This window comes from Mastigoproctus giganteus, chromosome 1 (genome assembly GCF_048544385.1).
Source record: "Mastigoproctus giganteus isolate SK-2022 chromosome 1, ASM4854438v1, whole genome shotgun sequence".
NCBI classification, from domain to species: Eukaryota; Metazoa; Arthropoda; class Arachnida; order Uropygi; family Thelyphonidae; genus Mastigoproctus; species Mastigoproctus giganteus.
The window spans coordinates 256,813,736-256,836,657 of NC_143575.1; the positions used below are offsets into that span (position 1 = coordinate 256,813,736).

A 22,922-nucleotide genomic window follows, 5' to 3' on the forward strand; every position below is an offset into this window, starting at 1 on the left:
CCATGTGTTGTGGGCGCCCCACCTCGACCCCTGCTTACGTTGGTTCACACCTGAGTGGTCACCCGCCATGTACTTGTGCATGGAGGTTATACCCAGGATTACTAACAGTCCCTCTATCGTGAAGGTGGAAGCAGAGGATTTGGCTGTCACAGACCGTCTGGACTTTGCCGAAATTGGGTCCACTTGACTTGAGTGTCACCTGAATATCAGTTCCATCAGCGTTTTAGACTCCCAGATAGCAAGTACAGCTTGTCTGGCATATCTGAGAGAATGTCTGTGACAAACTCAAAAAAAAAAAATCTCTCTTAATTCATAGTATATTGGAAACAAAATATTGTAAAAACAAGTCAGGGAATATTGGTGGGTAAAGGTATTATGGAAGAATTTCATTTCATTTACAAATAAAATAAAATAAAAAGTTGCATTACAGAAGTTGATACAATATGTGTGAAAATAGTATGATCACGTGACACCAGTATAGTATATGATCTCCAATGGCTCAAGAGCTGAGGTGGCAAGCCATGCTTGTTATTAGGGTGTCTATATGGTTCCAGTGCAGACCTTAGCTCACCAAGTGACTGAGCAGTTGGCAGTCCTCGTGCAATGCATTGCCCAAGGGCATCCCACACATGATGTTAAATCGGTTTCAAGTCTTGTGATAGTGTTGGCCACTGCAGTCGTTGGATATCTTCAGTTTCAAGGTATTCTTCCAGGGATCCGGAAAAGTGGCCCCCTCGCATTTCGCCTTTATTGTTTAAAACTCGAAGTTGTATGCAATACCTCTAAGGTAATCAATCACATTACGATTTTGAAAATCTTGGACTATTCTTTTGATTCTAGCAGAAATTGCAGCATACTTCTTGTTTCTTTGATTGCTTGAATTACCGGCAATTAGTTGTGTAATTTCGAAATTGTGTAGCCCTTGTTTTGTTGTTTCTTTAAAGAATCAATGAATCTGTAAATATTTGGGAATAAAGTAGCACAAGTTACCTGAAATCCCCTGTGCCACCCCTCCACGCCATTGTTGGTACGTTGCTGATCATTCAGTGTTTGTGTGTAAACATTCCACAATTTGATGGCAAAAATGGGTAATTGCTGGCCTCTCTGCCGCTTCTTCCAATATATGTATCTTCAAAGTAGTTTGCAATCACCATAGCTTCAATGGGGAAGTCATCAGCTTCAACTAAATCTTCAAATGCTTGAATAATGTTATCGGGAAGAATAAATGCCAATGCCGGAATCATTCGGATCCAACGAGAAAATTCATGGTCTTGTTTGTATTGGGCTTTTAAACCTTCATTCTGTACTTTTCGCCAAACGCTTTGGGAAAGATGAAAAAAAAAAAAAAAAAACAACCAGTATTTACAATACCAGGAAATTCTTGCTGGAAGGCTTGCATGGCACTGTGTTCGAAATCTGTAATAAGTTGCTGGGGGTTGGAGACCCGGTTGTAGATTTTTAACTTCTTGAAGCAACTAGATGTATGTGGCACGAGTTTTGTTTGGCAGAAGTGTGTAGACCACTGGAATAACTGCATTAAATTGAACCACATGAATTGTATAAAGCTGCTGGAAATGCATGGGTACTGTGCTAAAAGTTCCATCAGAAAACCACACCTGGCTATGTGCCAATAACTGAAGATTGTTACTAGTGGAAAAAATAAGCATGTGACCCGGGAGCAGTTCGTCCTGAGAATCATACATCAAAAACTGTTGTACATTGCCATCTGATAATTTCTTGATAATTTTGTGGAATTACTATGTCCTGGAGATTGTTCGGTAAAGCAGGAGTACCATTGTTGCATCGAACATGACGAATGGTTTGTTTTAAGTGAATCCTTTTTAGGAAGTAATGCTGTGACATTGAGCCTCTGCAATTACTAATACAACAATTTGCTGTGGCCGTTTGTTCGTGGTTGTTGCATGTTGCCATATTTGACCAATCAATTGCAGTGTTTCTGACCTTGCAGCTTGAGCTGCATGGTTATGTTTAATTACGACTTTCACAACTGGGCCTTCCAGACACACCCTTTGCAGGTGGAACGTTTTTCACAAACCCAGATTCCATGTTTTTCATCTAGAGTTCTCTTGGAAAACACATAAATGTGGTTGTCATCATCTACCAATTTTCTTTTGCCTCTTATTGACGAAACACTTTTTGCCATTGTACACACAGGATTAATCAATCAAGATGCAAAAATAATACGCAGATATTGCACTGCCTGCGGCACTTAGCTTGTTCACGTGATGCACCACCGAAAATGAGGCGGCGAAAACAGCAAACGTGCGCTGTCCACTGTGCCAGGAAATGTGAGGAGAGCCAGATGCAGGAACTTTTATTGTTTGAATTTAGACAAATCAGAACAAGATTCACTTGTTACTGAAAAGACTCCTATAAGATTAGTCATTGTTCCCTCCCCCCTGTGTCCGTCACTAACCACGTGACTATCACCCTCGTGGTCAAGTATGTATTCTTTCCATTGTGAAAGGATTAACAGTTCCAGTTAATCCTTTCACAGTGGAAAGAGAAACCTGAAGACATACAAAAGGGGAGAAACTAGTTTAAAGGCTACGTGACAATTTGTACACGAATGTAATTTTGAAAATTTGTTCGGAAAAGTTAGAGTTATCGGAAGTTCAGTTCGAGTAATTGAGAGAGTTTAACATTGAATCTCCACCAAAGGAACTAGGACTTCAATAAAAATTCGAGTTATCGAGAATCGGCTGTATTTACATTTTTGTAATCTACTGGGGGTGAAATGTTCCAGGGGCAAGATGCAAGGGGCTACTTTTCCATAAAGCATTCTTCCACCACTTGAGCTCTGCAGTGGCATTGTTATGCCTGAAAAAAAAAAAAAAATCTGGGTCAACTATACCCCTAAAAAGTTGTACATAGGGTTTGAGGATCTGTTCTCAGTATCTCTGCGCAGTTATGGTACCCCTATCAAAAACATGGAGGGGTGGTAGCAGTTGATCATTATTCTGCTCCATATGAGAACACTGCCTCAACCGTAAGTCTCCCTTTCTCTGGTGTTGGAGGGATGGTATTGCATTCCTCATTGTCTCCAGATGAACTAACATCTAAAATCTGTTTATAGGCTAAAGTTGGGACTCATCAGAGAACAGAAGTATACCACATTTTCTACATGTTCTATTAATTTTGTCAAGCTGTGTTAGCAGTGGAAGGCTATTGTTCTGAATATGAACTTTGAATTAAAGTCATTCCCAAGTCTTTGTGTTGTGGAGCTAGGAATTCTTAGATTGTTTTAAGAGGTGAAAGTTGCACTTCTTTCCCTGATAGCTAAATGATCAGATATATTATTAGCATTAAGAAAATGACCAAAAGCTTATAAGTACAGGGTGGAATAAACAAAAGTGGTGTGGTTGATATTATTGATAAAATATATGCTTTCTTTTCAGATTTAGTGATTCTTTTGCAGGATCACTCAGTTATCCACTCAAAATGTCTCATTTAAGAGCCACCCTGTAGTGTTAGTGTTTAGCTCAATTTAACTTCATTCTCTCAGTGCAGGCTCTCAGGTTTACAGGGTAAAATAAGTTTGCAAGGCCAGGTACAGAATAATTGCATGGTGCCGGTAGTTAGTATTCAAAGAAAATGTTTTATAAAAACAATAGGATAACAAATATCCTAACAAGGATAATCTTGTTAAATAACAATTCCTGTTTTAATGTTAGGTATAATTATAAAGTTAAACATATATAGAAATAGTTTTGAATATATGTGCTATATCACCAAAAGCATTTGGATACCTACTCCACAAATATTGTATACAGTGCCAGATTTCCCCTGTGCATGTGTATTGGCTTCTGTGGCATACCAATATAAATTTTTTGAGTGTGCTCTGTGCAACAGCAATATGTTGGAAGTCAGTAATCAGAGCTTACACTTTCAGCGTGGATTGGTGGTTGGATGCTTCCTCAGTAACCTTTCTTTGTATACAATATTAACTTGTCTCAACCTTCCAGAATCAACATTAGTGGATGTTATTCAAAGATGGAAGGCCATAGGTGATTAAAAAAAAAAGGTCATGGACAGCCACACAAGCTTGCAGAGTATATTTTATGAACAATAAAGAAGGCAATTTGTGCCTTGTGTTGTTTATGTAAACATTACAGACCAGGCCTAAGTAGTTTTGGCACTTGCCCCTCATTTGGGGAGATCTGCATTCAAATCTTTGATGACTGGAGGAATTTAAGGGTCTCTTCAATCAAAGCTGTACTGGGCTGATTCCAAGTGGAGTGAGTAGGGTTTCTTCTCGCAAGTTTTTTCGGCTTGTGAACACTGCTACAGATGGAATGCATAACGGAGTGAAATGTGCTAAGTTGGTGTTTCTAAAACACAGCAAGAGGCCACAGGAACATCCTTGGTGTGTGTCAACTCTGTAGGGATCTGCATATCCTTGGGTTTGCAGTAGAGCAATTGTACATAAGTCCATTGCTCCAAATGCCATATCAAATTGGTGAAATGGCATTTGGAATGATGTTTCTTTTGTTCATGGACTAGAACAGTAGCAGAAGGTGCTCTAGAGTGACAAATCTTGCTACACAATATTTGATTCCAATGGATGTGTTTAGGTATGGAGCTTGCTTGTAGAGTGCTTCCTGTCTTGACCATGGAGATTGTGGAGGCAGTCAATGGGACTTGAACTGGTTTTGAACTTGTTCCTTTGTTAGTAGTGCACAAAACTGTGGCACTCTTAAAGTGTTTTGAAAGTTTATGCACTACTTATACTAGCAGTACTACAAAAACAAAACTCTGTCTACAGGGTGTCTCAAAAATATTGGTACAAACGTTTAGGGGAGGTAGGTAACATCTAAGGGAATGTGAACACACCTGGAGTTTCTTTGACAGTAGCAGCAGCACAGATGAGTCTTGCCACGAGATCCATTTCCATCTCCACAGGTTTTTCATACCCGATAGATTTGAGGGTTTCCCACAGAAAGAAATCAAGGCTCGATAAATCAGGTGAGCGTGGGGGCCAGGCAATGGGTCCACCACGGCCAATCCATCGACGCCCAAAACGCCTGTTCAAATGGTTACGAGCACACCTTCCATAATGGGCAGGCGCCCCGTCATGTTGAAACCAAATGTTGTGTCTCACATTTGCTGGAACATCGTCAAGTAACCCTGGTAGAACTTGTTCAAGAAAGATCCGACATTTAGCGGAGTTCATGCAGGATGGTAACAGGTATGGGCCGACTAAGCAGACACCGACCATACCTGCCCACACATTTATTGTGAAGCAATGTTGTGCCGCATGGGGACGCACACCGTGTGGGCCCTCTGCTAACCCATACACTAGGTGCATGTTTGCCAGCTCACAGTTCGTATATTGACGAATGCTCTTCTTGCGGCGAGTACTGCTTGAATGAGTAAACCAGAAATTTTCCCTCTCGCAAACTGATGAACAGCACCGTGTACCGACTTACGGTGACGTTTCCGGTTATGGGTTCCTATGCGATTCACATTCCTTTTAGATGTTACCTACCTCCCCTAAACATTTGTACCAATATTTTTGAGACACCCTGTATATCAGGAAAATCCTGTCCAGTTAAAGCTAATACAAAAATAATTATTGGACAAGGCTCTCATGAATGCAAAGCCAACTCTAGGTGGGAGCAAGGTATGCACTGCACCTGTACTTTTGACAACCCCATGTTTGCACCTAAAAACTTACCTATACTTTGCTTTCCTTGTGAGCATTGTGCTGTCAAAAGTACAGGTGCAGTGCATATCTTGCTCCCACCTAGAGTTGACTTTGCATTTGTTTGAACCCTTTCAAAGCAGTAAGACATTTGGAGCAGTGAGACCAAACCTTGAAATCATTGGCCAGCAGTTCCTACAAAACATTTTTTGTAGGAACTGCTGGCCAATTTTAATTTTTGATTAATTATTAAGAAAAGGTAGTCACTTCCCAGATATAGATTAACGATAGAGGGAGATTCCTGCAATATTGAAATATAAACAGCCAAAGGGATATATTTAGTTGTCTTTTTTTTTTTTCTTCTGTAATGGGGAAGGGGATTTAGAATGCTTGTAAAACCCAACAGCGTTTTTTGTATGGAAATTTCCCATGCCTCAGCAATAAGTAACCTTGATGCATCAAGTTCATGTACAAGTTATTTTTATTACTAACTGTGAAATTTACTTTTATGCTTGTGTAAAAGTGATATAACCCAGTTGCTGTTTTTTTTTTTTTTTTTGGTCCTCATCGTCCTTCTCATATAACTGGTGATTTATCCCCCCCCCCTTTTCTGTTCCCAGATTAACTGTACATAAAAGATGCTTACTTTGCATTTGATATCTGTTATGTAATATGCACAGGTTGCATCCTCTCACTTCCCAAGAAAACTGTCTTACAGAAATTAGTATTAACATTCTGAATAACGGTAATAATTATAGTATTTAGGTTATGTGAAAAATATGCATATAACAATCATATTACACGTTTCACCTATCAGGGATTAAGTGAAAAATGTTTGAGGGTTTCAGAGAACCTATGCACCATATTAAAAAAGAAAAAAAACTGCAGATTTTTTGCTCTTTATTTGCATATCTGTATTAAGCAGGTCATTTCATTAAGAACAGTATTGTCTAGACATTTAAAGAACATGTGGAATCAGTATTAGGTCTTGCAAAATGATATAAGATATATACAGCGTTTATTATGCATGCATGCAGCTCTAATGGATAAACCTCCTGGTTTAACTCTAATTTTTTATTACTTATATAAAATGAATGAATTTGTACAATAAAACTAAAAAATATCTGTTAAAAACAGGATGGAAAAGATTAACTGATAATCTTTTCCTTCCTAATAGATAGTTGTGTTAAATAGTTAAAATAGCAATCGTCAATTCAGTAGCCTAAGTTCTGCCATATAATCTCAGCATTGCAGTAATCAAATAATTTATCTTTTACTTAATATTTGTGCTTTTACTGTCTTATATGTGATAACCGATGAAATTGAGGCCGGTTAACTGGAAAGTTTTCTTTATAAATTAACTTTCTATTAATTGTGGTATTTCCTGTTACGTACATTTTATGAATAGCTTCTTCATTTAAAGATTTCTTGATCGTTTTGTTTTCGTTCGCTCGCTTGCACGTGCTTTACGGTTGCTTCTATTTCCCGCCGCCGATTCCCCTCTCTCCTCCCCATTTTTCCCGGCATGCTTTCATTCATTCTCATGTCCTTGTTAAAGTGTCACGTGCTTCGTGGGGGTCTGTCTGTCTCTGGGAGGGGCTTCTTATAGAAGCGCGGAAGAAAACATTTGTTGTTATTTATCTCTTTTGTTTTTAATATTATGTAACGTCTGACTGATTAACTTTAGAATTTTCTTACCACCAATGTTGTATTTGGGGTTTGTCGGGCAGCGTTTTGCTAGTAGTGACATCAATTTGAAGTCCTTTATTTGGCGCCAAAGGAGCCACATTAGTTGAGCGACCTGTTTGGCATTTGGTTGGATTGAAATCGCTACGTAGCCCAGAAGGTAGTAGCTGCAATTTGGACCACAGTGCAAAAGGCGAAATGACATGGTTACAGATATAACATAATGAGATGTATTCAGGAAGTATTTTTCTGTTTGGCATAGTATCCATATATACGGATAGCATGGATAATTTCGTACCTTATCCATGGGTATGTATACATATTCAATTGGACAGGATAATGTGTGTAATATAGTTAAATTATGCCTCGATGTTGCTAAAACAAATTTTCTACCGGGAGAAACCAGTTATCGGTTCAAGAATTATAATTAGCCTTACAACGTCATCGAAACAATTTTTCAGTGTATTTTCGGCATGTGTTGTTATAGCTGTAGATGGCCGTTGTTAATAGTTTAAAATATATTTTCGTTGGATTATAAAATTATAACGATTTTAAATTTTGAATACCTAACTCCCGGTGTGTATATGAACACGAATAAAAGTTAAGGCCTAATGAATCGTAGAAATTACGAATATTCAGTATTTATTATATAAAGTTATTGTTAAATTATTAAAAATCTGTATATGTATTATCTAAAATAAACTTTTATTTGCATTTGAACAGTTAGCTGCTTATTCTACCACAGATAAATATTGGCAGATTGAGGCAAGTCACCAAGGTTGTTCATGGCTTCGTGTTTTCCTGATTGGAGAAATGATTCCTCTCACCAGTTTTCATTTTTGATGGGGATAGGGGGTGGATCGTACTTGTTTCCATGTTATTTGGAACTGAAGTTTTAACTGCAGTTTTGTTGCCGTTACTAGGCATATCGTATTCAATTTATTGTTTTGAGGTATCATGAAACAACTAACAGCTGTGGACGTGTTAATGTTTTTAGGTCATTCCTATCGAATAGCGTATAGTTTATTGTTTTTTAAGCTTCGACAGTTCACTTTTCTCGTGTTCTCTAACCTCGTGTATGCTTTTCTTAAACCATTAACGATAGTGTGTGTGGTTATAGGAAAAATCCATTCAAAAGCACTGTTTCAAAAGTTTTATTTCTACAAGTTTAAATCATCTGTGAGGATAAAGAATTTGTATTCGCCTTTAGTGGAACAAAAAATTCATGAACCATAAAAAAAAAATAATAATTTTCATTCTGTTGTGTGTGAGACTTTATGTAGAAAATTCTTCTATGCGCCTACAGATTCTGGTGGTTTTGTAAAATCATATACCGTATATATATAGACAAATGTTTATTTTTGGTGTATTGGGTAGGGATGCTGACCTGTCAATTGTAATTACCATGGAAAAAATTGAGAATGCCAGCAAGGTAAAAGATCTAACCTGAAATTAAATTAGATTAAACATAAAAATAATAATGATAATAACGATGGTACTTAAAGTAGTGGGTCCCAGGGCTTTAACTACTTTTTCAGAGGGTTGGCAGACAAAACTGTAGGAGCCACTGCAATAAGCAGGTTCTCTGTTTCTGCTATGATGTATATGTGAAAAATGTATACATCATAGCCGACCCGACAGAGACCAAAAGGAAGGAATAAAAATTCAAATAAAAATAAGTATATAAATATGAAATAGAGTAAAATGCTAAAATAATGCCAATAAATCTTGTTAAAGGAGAAATGAATGAAAGTTTGAATTCAAAAAAGACAAAATACAGTGTAAAATTTAAACAAAGTAACTTTAGATTATGGAATAAAGTCAGGTTAAAGCCAACTTACTGTGTGCTTGGACCGGAATCGGTTAAGGTTACTTTGTTTAAATTTTATACTGTATTTTTTCACCTAATGCTATTTTATGAACAATCGATATAATGACTGTTCTCATTCCCCTGGGTGTCATTATATAGAGCTTCGACTGTATTTTGATTTTAATGATTTATTAAATAATATTGTGTTTTCTTTGGAAATTTATAAGCCATCCATTACTTGCCTTCAATCCTTCATGAATGACACCTTTAGCAAATATTTCTGCCTTTTCATAAATAAGGGGTTCCAAGCACACAGTAAGTTGGCTTTAACCTGACTTTATTCCGTAATCTAGTTACTTTGTTTACATTTTATATTGTCTTTTTGAATTCAAACTTTCATTCATTTCCCCTTTAACAATTTATGAAACCCCTAGCATTTTTGCTGTTATGGGCATTGCATCTATGTAAAATTACTTATTTTCACTGATTGCAATAAAGATATTATATAAGTGTTCCACCTAAATAAATGTTCTTCTCTTGGAATTGAAACTGATTGGCCAAGTCTGACTAATCTGCACTTCTTTGTTTCTTTCTACTAAAGAATTAGGTGTGCTCTGTCTGCTTCTAAATTGTATCCTTATTTCATAAATAAGTTAACTGTATTAGGAGGAATCCCTAATCGAGCAGCAATTATGCACTTATCTTTTTCTATACAAAAAATTCATTTTAAAGGCATCTCATTTTGACTCTTATATCCATATAATTTATTTTGTTTATAGAAGTGTTCATGCAAATTGATAAAATCAATTTGCATGTTATTTGGCTAAAAAATCTATAATAATGATGGGGAGGGACCTATTCCCTCTGCCTTAGATCTGCTAACTTCAAGAGAAGCTAAATTGAGGAGGACTTGAGAAATTCTTCCAGCCACCGATGGTAAACAAACCTCTCCAAATGAGTGGGTGAATGATGTCTCATTCAGAGCACCTCCTCTCCTTTCTATACAGCCTGATTGACTAATTTTATCTGCAGTTGGCAATGTCGTTTAGTTTTCTCTCTGTGCTGAGCAGTACTGAAAAATTTTCAGCCAAGTGTACATATCTTTACTTGAAAAATGAAATTGAACTACAACAGGCTAAATAGAATGTGCCAGCAGCACTCATTGCACCAGCTCATGATAAAATCATTTGACCTTTGGTACATATATACAGTATTGTAACTCATTGTATGTGATGCTTGGAATCTGACAAAAAAGTTCATTCCGAACAAGCAGGATTTTCAGTTAGAGAGCAAAAGCCTTCCTACTTCTGCTTGCATTTTTCCCAGAAACATTTTGTATTGATCTAGTTTTATAAGATTCAATCACAAAAATATTGAGAATGTTATTAAACACAATTTAAGTTAACAATTTCAAAACATTTGTGTGTAGGTTTTGATAGTTACTGAGAAATTCAAATTATCAAGTGTTTTTCTATCTGGTCCCTTGCATTATCTTTTTTTCATAAAATTACAGGATAAGAGCTGAGAAAAATTACACATTACTTACCAGTAACTGCAGCAGAACCCACTGTACAGGGTTCCCTCTTATTTATCAATTAGTCCTCTATTCATTAGGGAACATTAACTTATTAAGATTCAGTTACACTCCAGCAGTTGCAAAAAAAAAAAAAAAAATTGGATTGCTTGCATGGCATCTATTAGACAACTAAACATAAACTTTCATAATTGTTAGTAAATATAAACAAAAACATGTAAATACTGCATAATTTAGGGATAATTACTGAGAAAAGGGATATTGGAGCATGAGATTGTATTGCCAAATTCTAAGGAATAATAGGAGTGATTATCTTATCTCCCAAATACTCAATGTGATCAACATAGGGTTAAAGGAATTTTACCCAAGTGCTAATTTGATAATTTTTTTTACTTCTCTTTCAAGCAAGTTAATTGTAACTTATACCATACAGATGAATGCACAAAATATACAATTATTGTTGTATTAATAGCCTTAAGTATTTGTGTCTATTCTTTTGTGGGTTCCTATGAATAGCTGAGTTTAACTTTAGTTCATTGTGCTATTAGCACAGATTGTTCTGGGTTTATTACTTGTAGGTTCACTTATCTGCTAAAAAGTTCATTTTGAACAAGCAGGATTTTCAGTGAAAGAGCAAAGGCCTTGACATAATGAACATGCCTTCTGCCTGGATTCAGTTAAGGAACATTTTTGTAATACCTAGCTAATGAAATTAGTGTATTTAAAAATTTTTCTATTATGTTCTATGGATTAGTTTCAAATGTTAGCTTCATTTGAAACTAATATAGCAAACATTCTTGGATGTAGACAGATAGAATCTGGATACAGTTGCGGTGCTTTCTTCTCACTTAATCTCCCTGAAGTTGGTCATGGATATTATTCACATTGATTGATAGGTCTGAGGATGTAAATATAAAACCAGCTGGCCACTTCCACTTAGAATTATAAAACCTGAAATTCAAGTTATGTGTGGAAAATATTAGCAAAGTCTGGATATCCTGTGGCAGTCGTCTGTTTACACATTCATGTTAGTGGAACTAATAACAATAGAATTCTTTCCCTTAACTGAAAGATATTCATTTACTGTTAATGTACAGTATTTGGAGGTAACACCAATGTAGAAAACAGTTTATTTCCCTCCTGCTCTCATTCTACACAAAAAATCACCCACCCTTCCTCTCAGAAATATTGCAGTGAACCTAGATTGGGAGTTACATTCCTTTTAAAGACTGCAGAGACTTATTTAGAATATTCCACATCTTTATACCAAATTTATTGTTAATAGATTAATCCATATCCCCTGTACTCATCATTTGAACATCATATGGCGAGTTTTTGGTAAATAACTGTTCCTGAAATCTGAGATAATGTTGATTTCAAATGTGGGAGAAAATTTGAGCACCCAGGTTTTGAGATATTTCTAGCTTTGTGTTACATAAAAATCCAAATTTACAAAATGTATAAATATGGTAGAACCTCACATCTGATTGTTCTGCATTTATTATCACAGTATTCTGGATTTTTTAAAGTTATGCATATAGTGTGCATTATGAATATTCAGTGGTAATTTGTTATTGTAGCCTTAATTCCCATAATCTTCACAGAATGATAGTCTCACCAGAATTAAGCCAAAATGTTAATGTATAACGTACTTGCATTAGAATTAAAGGTTGCAGATGTGGTGTTGATTATCCAATTTTTTATCAGGTGTAAATAGTGCAATATTTTTTCAGTGGTCAAATTGTATTAAAAACTAAGTGTACACTATTGTACTACAAAGTACAATACTGTGAGTTTTGAATGTCTTGCAAGATGAGTAATTTTATGCATTGGTAGTAATGGTGACATGTTCTCAGAAATATGCAAAACAGAAGGAAATTAGTGTTTGGAAAGTATTAATGGAACATAATGCATAAATTTGCCATCTCTCTCATACCCACAGTCTGGCCAGCCTATTTCCCCTCTGCTCTTTACTATCAACTACCCTTGGAGAAATATTCAAACATTTCTAAATTTTTGAGGTTCTACTATGTATTAGTTTTTAAAAAAGAATATTTGGAAGTTTTCACAGATTTGGAGAAAACCGATGTGGAGGGAACTGAAGTGCAAATTTTTCAACTTTTTTTTTTTTTTTTTTTTTTTTTATCATCTATTAAAATTATCATAACACTTTTTTTTTGTGTATTTTCAATTTTATTCACCCTTTTCAAGAAGAATGTTATATGTACAATAATCTGTTAAGTGATTGGACACAGTGCAGTTATATTTTAATGATCATTTCTGCAGCATTATGCCCATATTACATCAGTTGAGGAATGTTCTCTCTGACAGGAGAGAATGTTCATCAGCTGATGAACTCCACATACCTATCTGCAAGAGCAGGTAGATTTTTGGTTCTTATTTGTCATTTCAGTGTAAGGCATTCTAAATTGCTGTTTGTTTGCAATGCTTAACCCTTTCTCATGCAAGTCTTGGAAAACACATGACATTCAGTTCCTTTGTGGAATTTTGAAGTTCTGTCAATGTGAACACTTTGAACCTAAATGTTTTTAAATATTAGTTTGCCGTTTCGACATAACTTCCAAATGTAGCAATGAAGTGGCCAAAAATCAAATCAGAATTGAAAAAAAAAAAAAAGTATAGGGGATTTTTTATGCATTAATATCCTTTACATGTATTTATGTATTATTGCTTGATTCAATTTCTATATCAGAAGTTCAGAAACTTATTTGATTTGTTTTAGTAAGCCCACATTGGACAAGCCAATAGGTTTGGCTTTTCAGAACTATTTTCTGATTGCCATCTATTATAAGCTGTCTACAGTTAGAAATATTTAAGATATATGATGCAGCATCCATGCAGATGGGTGTATGCTGCATCATGACAATGCAAGACCTCACTTTGCTCATACTGTCATTGAGTAGGTAGCCAGCATTAATGTCAAATGTGTTCCTCATCCTCCATATAGTTCTGACCTTGCACCTTGTTATTTTATTTCAAAGTTAAAGGAGGAGATGCAAGGAAAATGTTTCCAGTAATCAGAAGAAGTTGTAAAGACATTGGAGGCGATTCTCAAACACATATAAAAAAAAAAATTTCTTCCACTGTGTTTTTGAAGAATGGCAGAAATGTTGGAGCAAGTTATTAAATGGGGACTACTTTGAAAAGGACCATTAAAATTTGCATGGTTAATAAAGGTATGATGTGAAAAAAAAAATAATGCTCATACTTCATTGAACAGCCCTCATATGTGCACATTCACAAAATGGTTCAACTTCTTCATTCCTTTTGGCATTACTGACATCATTCTGCCTTTCACACAGTTCTGTGGGTTGCCTTCAGAATATGAGATTGTTGATTTTTGTGACACTTAGTTTTTGCTTAGACAGGATTCAGCAAGCTTGGTAGCTATGGCGACTGAGAAATCCAGTTTGATGGTAGCAGTTAGGTTCAAATACCAATTCTTTGTGTTAGTATCAGTAACACCAAGTGATGCAAGGAAGCAGACTTTTCTGCATCAGCCAATAAATAAAAGAAATATTCATACTGTTACCATTCCTACAATGTAACCATTCAATTCTGCTTTGAATTTTGCCAGTCTAGAAACTGTTAGGTTAATGCCATTCTTTGTTTCAAGATTACTATGGTTTTCTATGTTGCAATGATAGGCATGACATTTTCAACAAATTTATAGTACAGTGCATTATTAGTATGGGTACTATCTATTGACAGCATTATTTTACAGAATGGAAACTAGGTACCCGCAAAAAGACCTGATGAAGGTCTTGTTTTTTGCAGGTGCCTAGTTTCCCAAGTGCAGCAATTTGCAGAAGTAACTTCATCTTACGAATGCCGTTTTGTGTCTTTGGCTAATTTGGTTGCCCTTCTCCACTCATTCCAGCAGATCTGTATCCTTCTTAAAATGATGCTTCCAGACCTGTGCAGTACTCAAGATGTGGCTTAACCATTGCCCTATATAACAGGATGAGTTCCTTGTCCCTGTATATAATGATGTGTACAACTTGCTAATATGGCTATATTTCATCAGTGATATACACAACAGAACCTCATGAGCTGTCATAGCAACCTGTTTTCACTGCTCAAAGACTCCAAGGTGGACTGTACAATTACTCCAAGGTTGTTTTTCATTCTCTCTCAACTTGAATTTTGGTTCCACCCTACTGGAATTGCTGTTGTATGTTATTCTTGGACTCTATATACTGCTGCCTATAACCTCAATTGACACTTCTCAGCCCATATGTCAAATTTTTGAATGTCTTGTTGCAGTAGTATGTATCGATTCCTTTCAGTAACTATCATGCTGACCTTTGTTCAACTTGGACAATAAGCTTGATGTGACTTCAACACTATTATTAATAAATATTGAAAACAGTAAAGGGTATAGCCCTGAGGAACTCCACTTATAACATTAGTCCAGGAAGATCAGTACCCATTAATAACTACCCTGTCTTCTGCCATTCCTTTATCTATATGAGTAACTTGACCAGTGTCGCATTGCTGAAATTTGTACAGCAGGCTTTTATGTGAAACAGTATCAAAAACTTTTCTGAAATCTAAGTATATGATGTCTAACTTATTTTTTGCATCCAATACCTTTGTTACTATGTCATAGTAGCTAATCAGAATGGTCAAATAAGATATCTCTGTAATAGATCATCCTGTGATTTCTGTATGATACATTTCTGTGAAGATGACCCTTCAGTACTTCTTTTACCACTTATTCCATTATTTTCCTAGGAAAAGAAATCAAGCTTAGAAGTTTGTAATTACTCACTTTCTCTTTTATCCCCCTGTCGAAGCTAAAAGTAAATGAAGTTCCTAGGGCTGATGAAATCTATCCAATTTATATATAATTTAATGTAGGTTTCTGTGCCCTCTGCTAATTATATTTTTATGCATATTTCTTCTTGGCCAACCTCAACAATTCATCTGACATCTGTTTAGATCTAAACTTTGAAAAATATATCTTAGTAGGTATAAAAGCTGATTACCTTCTGTGATTACTTCCCCGAATGCCCTATTTAGAATTTTCCTTCCATGACTTTATTTAGATTACATAATCCAGAAATCCTTAGCCTTTAATGAAGTTGCTATAGCATTTCAAATATAAGATAGTAATTGTATGTTGGTTTTAAAGCAAAATGTTAACTTGGAAAATTTTCTTTGCAATTTTGATGTTCTACAAATTTTTTTTTTTTTTTTTTCTTTCTTGCTAGCCATTTGGATCTTTTACATTGTTATTCTATATACATAGTTAAAAGTATGACTTCAGGCTTTTTTTTTTTTTTTTTTTTTTTGAATTATAGACTGGAGTTAGTTGCAGTTACTGTGGAAACTGGGTCACACTGGCCTTTATGTATGTGCTTTCCTTGGCCCACAGCATGGGTAAGGCCTACTTACAGCACTTTCTGATAAGTCCCTGTTCATCCTCCAAGTTTAAATTATTTGGACTTGCATGAAGTAATGGGAGAGATGTAGCTTATTTTTTAAAGTACTTCCAAGATTCATTCTGTTTTGTCTATAGCTCTCCAGAGTTTTATGTGTAATATAACAGCCTGTTCAAATAGGTTTAGTCCCCAGGCTACTCTAGTCCTTGTCACAGTACATAATATATAGGCACAAAAAATAGCATCATAAAAAAAAATATTGCCACTCAAATGGAAATGCAACTTCAGATATTTTTGTTATTAAAATGGTTCGTTATGTATATTGCATATATTTTTGCAATATATATATATATATATATATATATATATATATATATCGGAATTATGTCTAAGACAATTAGATTTAAATATTAAAGTTTTAAGTAGCGTAAATGAGAGTATTAGCTCCTACATTACTGCTATTGCACAGTGACAATTAGACATTATACGTGCATGGGTTATATATGATGTACTTAACTTATTTATACATTATTACTTTTTAAATTATGGTACTACTTGGGAGCATCAGGTTTGTAGTGACCTCAACCAACCTGCTATTTATTTTAAATCTAGCCCTGCTATGGATAGCCTTATATATAAATATATAACATAGATACATATTAAAAATTTTATGTATCATATAAAACATAAATAATTGCATTAATTTTGTTGTTTTTATATGTATCTATGTTATATATTTATATATAAGGCTATCCATACTAGGGCTAGATTTAAATATAACTAGCAGGTTGGTTGGGGTCACTACAAACCTGATGCTCCCAGTAGTACCATAATTTAAAAAGTAATAATGTATAAATAAGTTATGTATAATGGAACAATGTATGTATATATATAAATAATGTGTGGTTTGTGGAATAAATAACGTGTCTGTGAAAATGGAAATGAAAAGTACACAAGGTGCCAGAACTAAGAGAAGTTTAAGGGATAGTAGAAAGTGGAAGTGAAGTAGTCGTTAAGCAGGTGAAAGAATTTTAAAAACGTAGTGCAAAAATGAACTGGGACTGGAGGGGGGGGAAATATATAATTAAATAAATAAATAACACTATATTCATGATATTATACGAATGCTCTGTCTATCCTCAATCCTATCGCTATTTTTGCCTTCTTTTGAACATCTTTTCTCCCCTAGAACATACCATTCCCTATACCAGGGGTGGCCAACGAGTTGGTCGCAGATTTAATTTCGGTTGATCACGAATTTTAAATATACAGTCATCCCTTGATTTGGGCAATGTAATTTTTGAGATGGTAGATTGCATCACAGATTAAGTAGGCCACTCCTGCCCTATATCATTTGCTTGTCTATACTTTTTCATTACCTTTCACCCCTTCCACACTTCACATATTTTCCCCCCTTTTTCTAATACTACAGACAAGTTTGGAAACACAGTGCCTGATACATGGTCCGGAGTAGTCCCCTGATGAATTTCCTGGCTATGTATCATATTTTCATCTATTATATTCAGATTTTTCATATTTGCCATCCCCTGATTCGACCTCTTGCTAAAATTGCCCTCCCATATCTGAATATAGTGTTATTTACTTATTTTTTTTTATTATTATTTTTTTTCCCCTCAGTCCCAGATCATTTTTGCACTAGGTTTTTCAAATTCTTTCACCTGTTTAACCACTACTCCACTTCCACTTTCTACCATCCCTTAAACTTCTCTTAGTTTTAGCACCTTGTGTACTTTTCATTTCCATTTTCACAGACACTTTATTTATTCTACAAACCATACATTATTTATATCCTTTTGCTTCCTCTACTGCTGCACTGTGTTTTTTGAAGCATTAGACATACTATAAATTTTGTTATTTTCCTTTTTCTGCTTATTTTGCTTCTTAACTGTTATGCATTACTACTATATATATATATATATATATATATATATATATATATATATATATATATATATATATATATATTCATGTGTAATTGTGAATAATGACATATATATTTACCTTCATTTTAACAAGTCGAAAGTATGAATTGTTCCATTATATGTGCAGCCTGTCATATTTTCTATTCATCATGGATGAGGAGAGCTTAAGCTCTATAGTTTGGGAGGGGGGGGAAGCAGAGGCAAATTGAACCATAATAAACTGTTTTTTGTCTTTCCATTCACAAGGCTAAGCTGGTAACTATCTGCAGCATAGATAATTTCTCCTTACTTTCAGTATAAAATTTTTAAAAGTTCTTCCTGGTTGGGTCAGTCCCCACCAATTGATGGTAGGGAGTTTAAAAAAAAAAAGGTTATTGGAATCTATGGTGCTTGATACCAGTCTTTCTGAACCATGACATAACTTAAAGGCAGTCTCTACAGGATTTGACAATAAAATAGAGCTCTTTTTTTTTCTTTTTCTTTTTTTTTGCAGTGAGCAACAATTCCATCAACAATAATGGGAAATATAGGTATGCCTATATAGCAACCTAATGTATACTGCATATGTTAATTATGAGTAACATCGTTGTATAAAAAAAAAGTTAATGTATTTGCATGTATAGTTTAATTAAAAGTAGTTGTATGTGAAAAAGGTTAAGAAATGTTGCTTTGCACCATGTATAGGTTGTATAGGTTGAGAAGACAATATTTATTGAAGTTGGACTTGAATCTTTCTAGATTGTAATTTTCAGGAAGTACGAGAGGAGAGTTATTTCAAAGAGCAGAAGTCAAGGGGGAAAAAAGTTTGTAGTTAAAATTGTGATGGAGAAGGGCACACAGTTTTGTTGCAACCAGAAACATTGTTTAGATAGGGAAAGAATTTCGTTCATGTGATATTCCAATATTTCTTTTAAAATGTTTAATGTGGGTTGGCAGTCAACAGCACCATTGCTAAAGGTGCCACCAAAATACAATCTGGAGTAGCATCACACATGATTTCATTTAATCATCCCAACCAGGCAGCCCTTGTCAGTAGCAAAGTGATTATGACCACTGTCCTCCCATGCCATAGGAAAAAGCCACGGGCTTTCTCACTGTGGCTGCATTAAATAGTCTGTTTGGGGACTGCATGGTTTCTCTTTCTGGGAACTCAGGTTTTGGGTTCAAGGGGAAATGGATGAGACGGTGCAGTTGAGTAGCAAACCCCCAAAGAAAAAATCAAATTTTTTTTGTACCTCATTTCTTTCTAACAGAATATTTGACAACTGCATGGTTTTCCCTTTAGGAAACTGGTTTTTCATCCAGTTAAATAGCTAAACCAACCGTAGAAGTGTATACAATTTACAGAAGTTATATAGAGGTGCTTTGTCAACTGCCTCATAAGTGATGTAAAGAAGCAAGTATATACACCCTATTAGTGCACACATGCACTTTACATCCACACTAACAGTTGTCTAATCTTTAAATTTATTCAAGCTGCCCATTTCCACAACACCAGATGGAATGTCACTCTTTAGCTGAAAGCAAAGTTTTGCACATCTATCCTGAAACCACCCTTTTTCAATTTGTCCCCTTATGTGTGTTGTTAAAGAAAGAGCATCAATGCCATCAGCACATTAAATTTACTTAACTTTAAGTAAATCCTAAACACTTAATCAGGTTTTCTTGCAGGCGCCTTGTTTCTAGAAACTGTGATTTACAGAATTAGTTTTTCTCTGTGACTAATCTTGTTGCCATTCTCTACATTCCTTCCAACAGATCCACGTCCATCTTAAAATGAAGCTTCCAGACCTGTATGCAATACTCAAGATGTGGCTTAACCATTTCCCTGTAGGATGGGATAATTTTTTTTTTTTTTTTTTTATGAGAACCCCAAACACGAGAGGTATTATAACCTATAGTACTTAGTACTGTGCTTGGGTTAAATTGCTTTGTTACTATTAGCAAAATTCCTGTATATCACTGACAGAATTTCATGAGCTATCCTAGCAGCCTGTCTGCTTACAGGGCTTAATGTCAGAATGTACAATTTCTCATAGGTCATTTTTATTCTCTGCTACCGTTGAGTATTGTGTACCACTCAAATGGTATGTTATTCCACAATTACAGCTATTCACATACAATGTCTTAACTTTCTTCAATGTTAAACCTCAGTTGTCAGTTCTTAGTCCATCTGTCTAATTTTTCTAGGTCTTGTTGCAGTTGTACTCTAATTCACATCATTAGCCATTCTGCTAATCTTTGTACCATCTACAAACCTAGATGTTAAACTACACATATCTTTATCAATATTGTTAATAAATATTGAAAATAATTAGGTGCTCAGCACTAAAACCTTGAGTAACTCTACTAATAACATTATTCTAAGACATTATTCTAAGACACCCATTATAACCACCTTCTCTAATTTAGCCATCCCTTTTTTCGGAGATGCTACTTGCCACCAATGCCACACTGCTCCAACTTGTATAGTAGTCTTTCATGTGGAACAGTGTCAAAAGCTTTACTGAAATCTAAGTATATGATGTCAAAACTATTTTTGGTTTCCAGTTTAATTACTGCATTGTAATTAGCTAAACAGATTGGTTAGATAAATCTTTGCTGTCTTTCTGTATAACTGCATTCCTGTCAAGATCCTGTATTTTTTCTTTAACCTCAGATTCCATTATTTTCCTTATAACAAGTTAAGCCTACAGATTTGTAATTACTTTGCCCATTTGATTCCCTTTTGAATAGGAGAAACATGTGAATGTCCCATTATACTTCAAGTTATACTCAAAGTTAATTATACTTATACTTTAAGTGAATCCTACTTTAATAGATATGATCACTACCACCTAATGGTTCCTTTTATCTTGAGATTCATGATGCATGAATGCTACTGCTGATAATCAGATCAAGTATATTACTTTCTCTTTTTGCCTTTCTAATCTGCTGGTGTAGAAAACAGTCTACCAGTACATCCAAAAAAGTCCCCTTATGTTCCATCTATAATGAAGTTCCAGTCAGTATTCAGAAAGTTAGTCACCCATTATAAACTTTCTGATGTACTGGCCTATTCTATTTACCTGTATAGTTCTTCATTATACTCATCACAAGCATATGGCCAGTAACATACCCCTACTTTAATTTTTGTTTACCCACTGCTTATATCACACCAAACTGACTTTACGCTGGATATACTGCCTTAGATTATGTGCTTCCTAACGAGTAGCATAACTCCCCCCTGACCTTCTTGTCCTTCCTGTATATCATATTATTACTCATCGCATTCAGATTCCATATCTCTTTGTGAGTGGTACGTTTCTGATATCCATGTTATGTCACATTTGATGACTTATCCACTACTTAATTCAAATTTATTTACTATCATTAGCATCAGTACACAAATGTATATGTGCATGTGTTTTTGCACTTAGTAACCCTAGCACAGCCCCTCTGTTTATGCTTGACACTGAAAATTCTTCAGCAGGCCTTGTAATTCTCCACACCTTTTTTCCAGGTTGTTACATGTCCCTGCAGAAGCAGCACAAGAATCAATTTCACCTCTGCTTGTGGCTGTCATTAAACCATTATTCTATGTATCCCACTAAGCTAGATGTTTTCCAACCCAGCTCTTACTGCCACCATTAGCATCAACACATCCTTGCACTCTTTCTAAGTAAGTGCATCCCATTCCTGTAAAAGCAGTTTCTCCTGTTAAAATTCTACCAGCAGAGACTAAAAACAGTTTCTTCTGGTAGAATTTTTCTCAAAATGGTCTGTTGAGAAAAATTCTACCCACATGAGTCTTGCTAGATTTTAATAAAATTAAAATACATTCTGGGCCTTCTGTGATTAATAAAAATAAGCAGATATTAACAATTCACTATATATTTAATAAATTAATAACAAAAAACTTACAGAAGTTGCACTATTTTCTAGTAGTGCTTTTTGCAATGCTTAAAATGAGACATTTCCTTATGCATTTACTATATTAGTCAATCTTTCTTCAATCAGCCTATTGTCACAGTTTCTGTATTTATTATTATTATTAATAGCCATATGGTGCAAGGAAGCCTGAGGCTTATGCTGCACCAGGAAAAAAAAAAAGTTCCCGAGTTACCCTGAGAGAGAGAGAGAGAGAGAGAGAGAGAGAGAGAGAAAAGTAGAAGGGAATCACCAAGAAAGAGAAGAATGATGATATCTTTACATCTTTTGTCAAGGATTTCTTGTAATCTGCCTTCACTTGCCTCTCAGGATATTTTTTTCAGCCACTTACATATTGATAAATTGAGATATGCATGAAAAACCAGTTGGATTTCTATTTGTTTGACATTTAGTAACTTGATAGGCTTGACAAATATTTTCAAAGAAAAAAATATAAAATTTAATGAAAATCTGCTTGTTGGGAGTTAAGTTTTTGATGGATACATTCTGAAGCTAATAGTTACGTAACACATTTTTCAGTGAACCTAAAAAAATAAAGTACAAAAAGGCAAAGTGATAAAAGCCAGGATTTAAGCAACTAAAAGCCAAGAAACCTGGATCAGGAATCATCCAAATCTGTATACCTTCCATGTAGACAGGTCACTATCATAGTAAATCAGTCCTGGGCTACCATCCTTTCTTTTACAAGTCGACCACCTTCCTCCTGGTCAGTCTCTGGGCCTGTTACCATTCACTTTTGTTTTAAATATCTGTTTAGATAATCTCTCTTCTTCCTATCTTTTCTGTGTGCCCTTACATCCTATTTTGCTTTATTTACTTTAGGTTGGATATTTGCTAGCCCAAGATTTTTTTTCTTATTTCCTCATTTGTAATACTACCTTTCCATTTTTTTCCATCTATTAGATCTATTTATCAAATATTTGATAATTTCATTTATTTCTTACCC

General features: G+C 35.1%; 1 protein-coding gene across 3 annotated transcripts in view; it reads left to right on the forward strand.

Moving 5' to 3' along the window:
- Dp (transcription factor Dp) overlaps positions 1–22,922 on the forward strand; it is a 185,624-nt gene that overhangs the window by 59,716 nt on the left and 102,986 nt on the right. Inside the window, exon 1 of one of the 3 annotated variants that reach the window (XM_090385814.1) lies at positions 7,350–7,660. The exons of the other annotated variants lie outside the window; for them this stretch is intronic. Within the exon in view, the coding sequence (XP_090241940.1) occupies positions 7,657–7,660 (4 nt within the window). The 5' untranslated portion in view covers positions 7,350–7,656. Of the gene's footprint in view, positions 1–7,349; positions 7,661–22,922 lie in introns of those variants that run through there. 3 annotated transcript variants of the gene reach the window in all.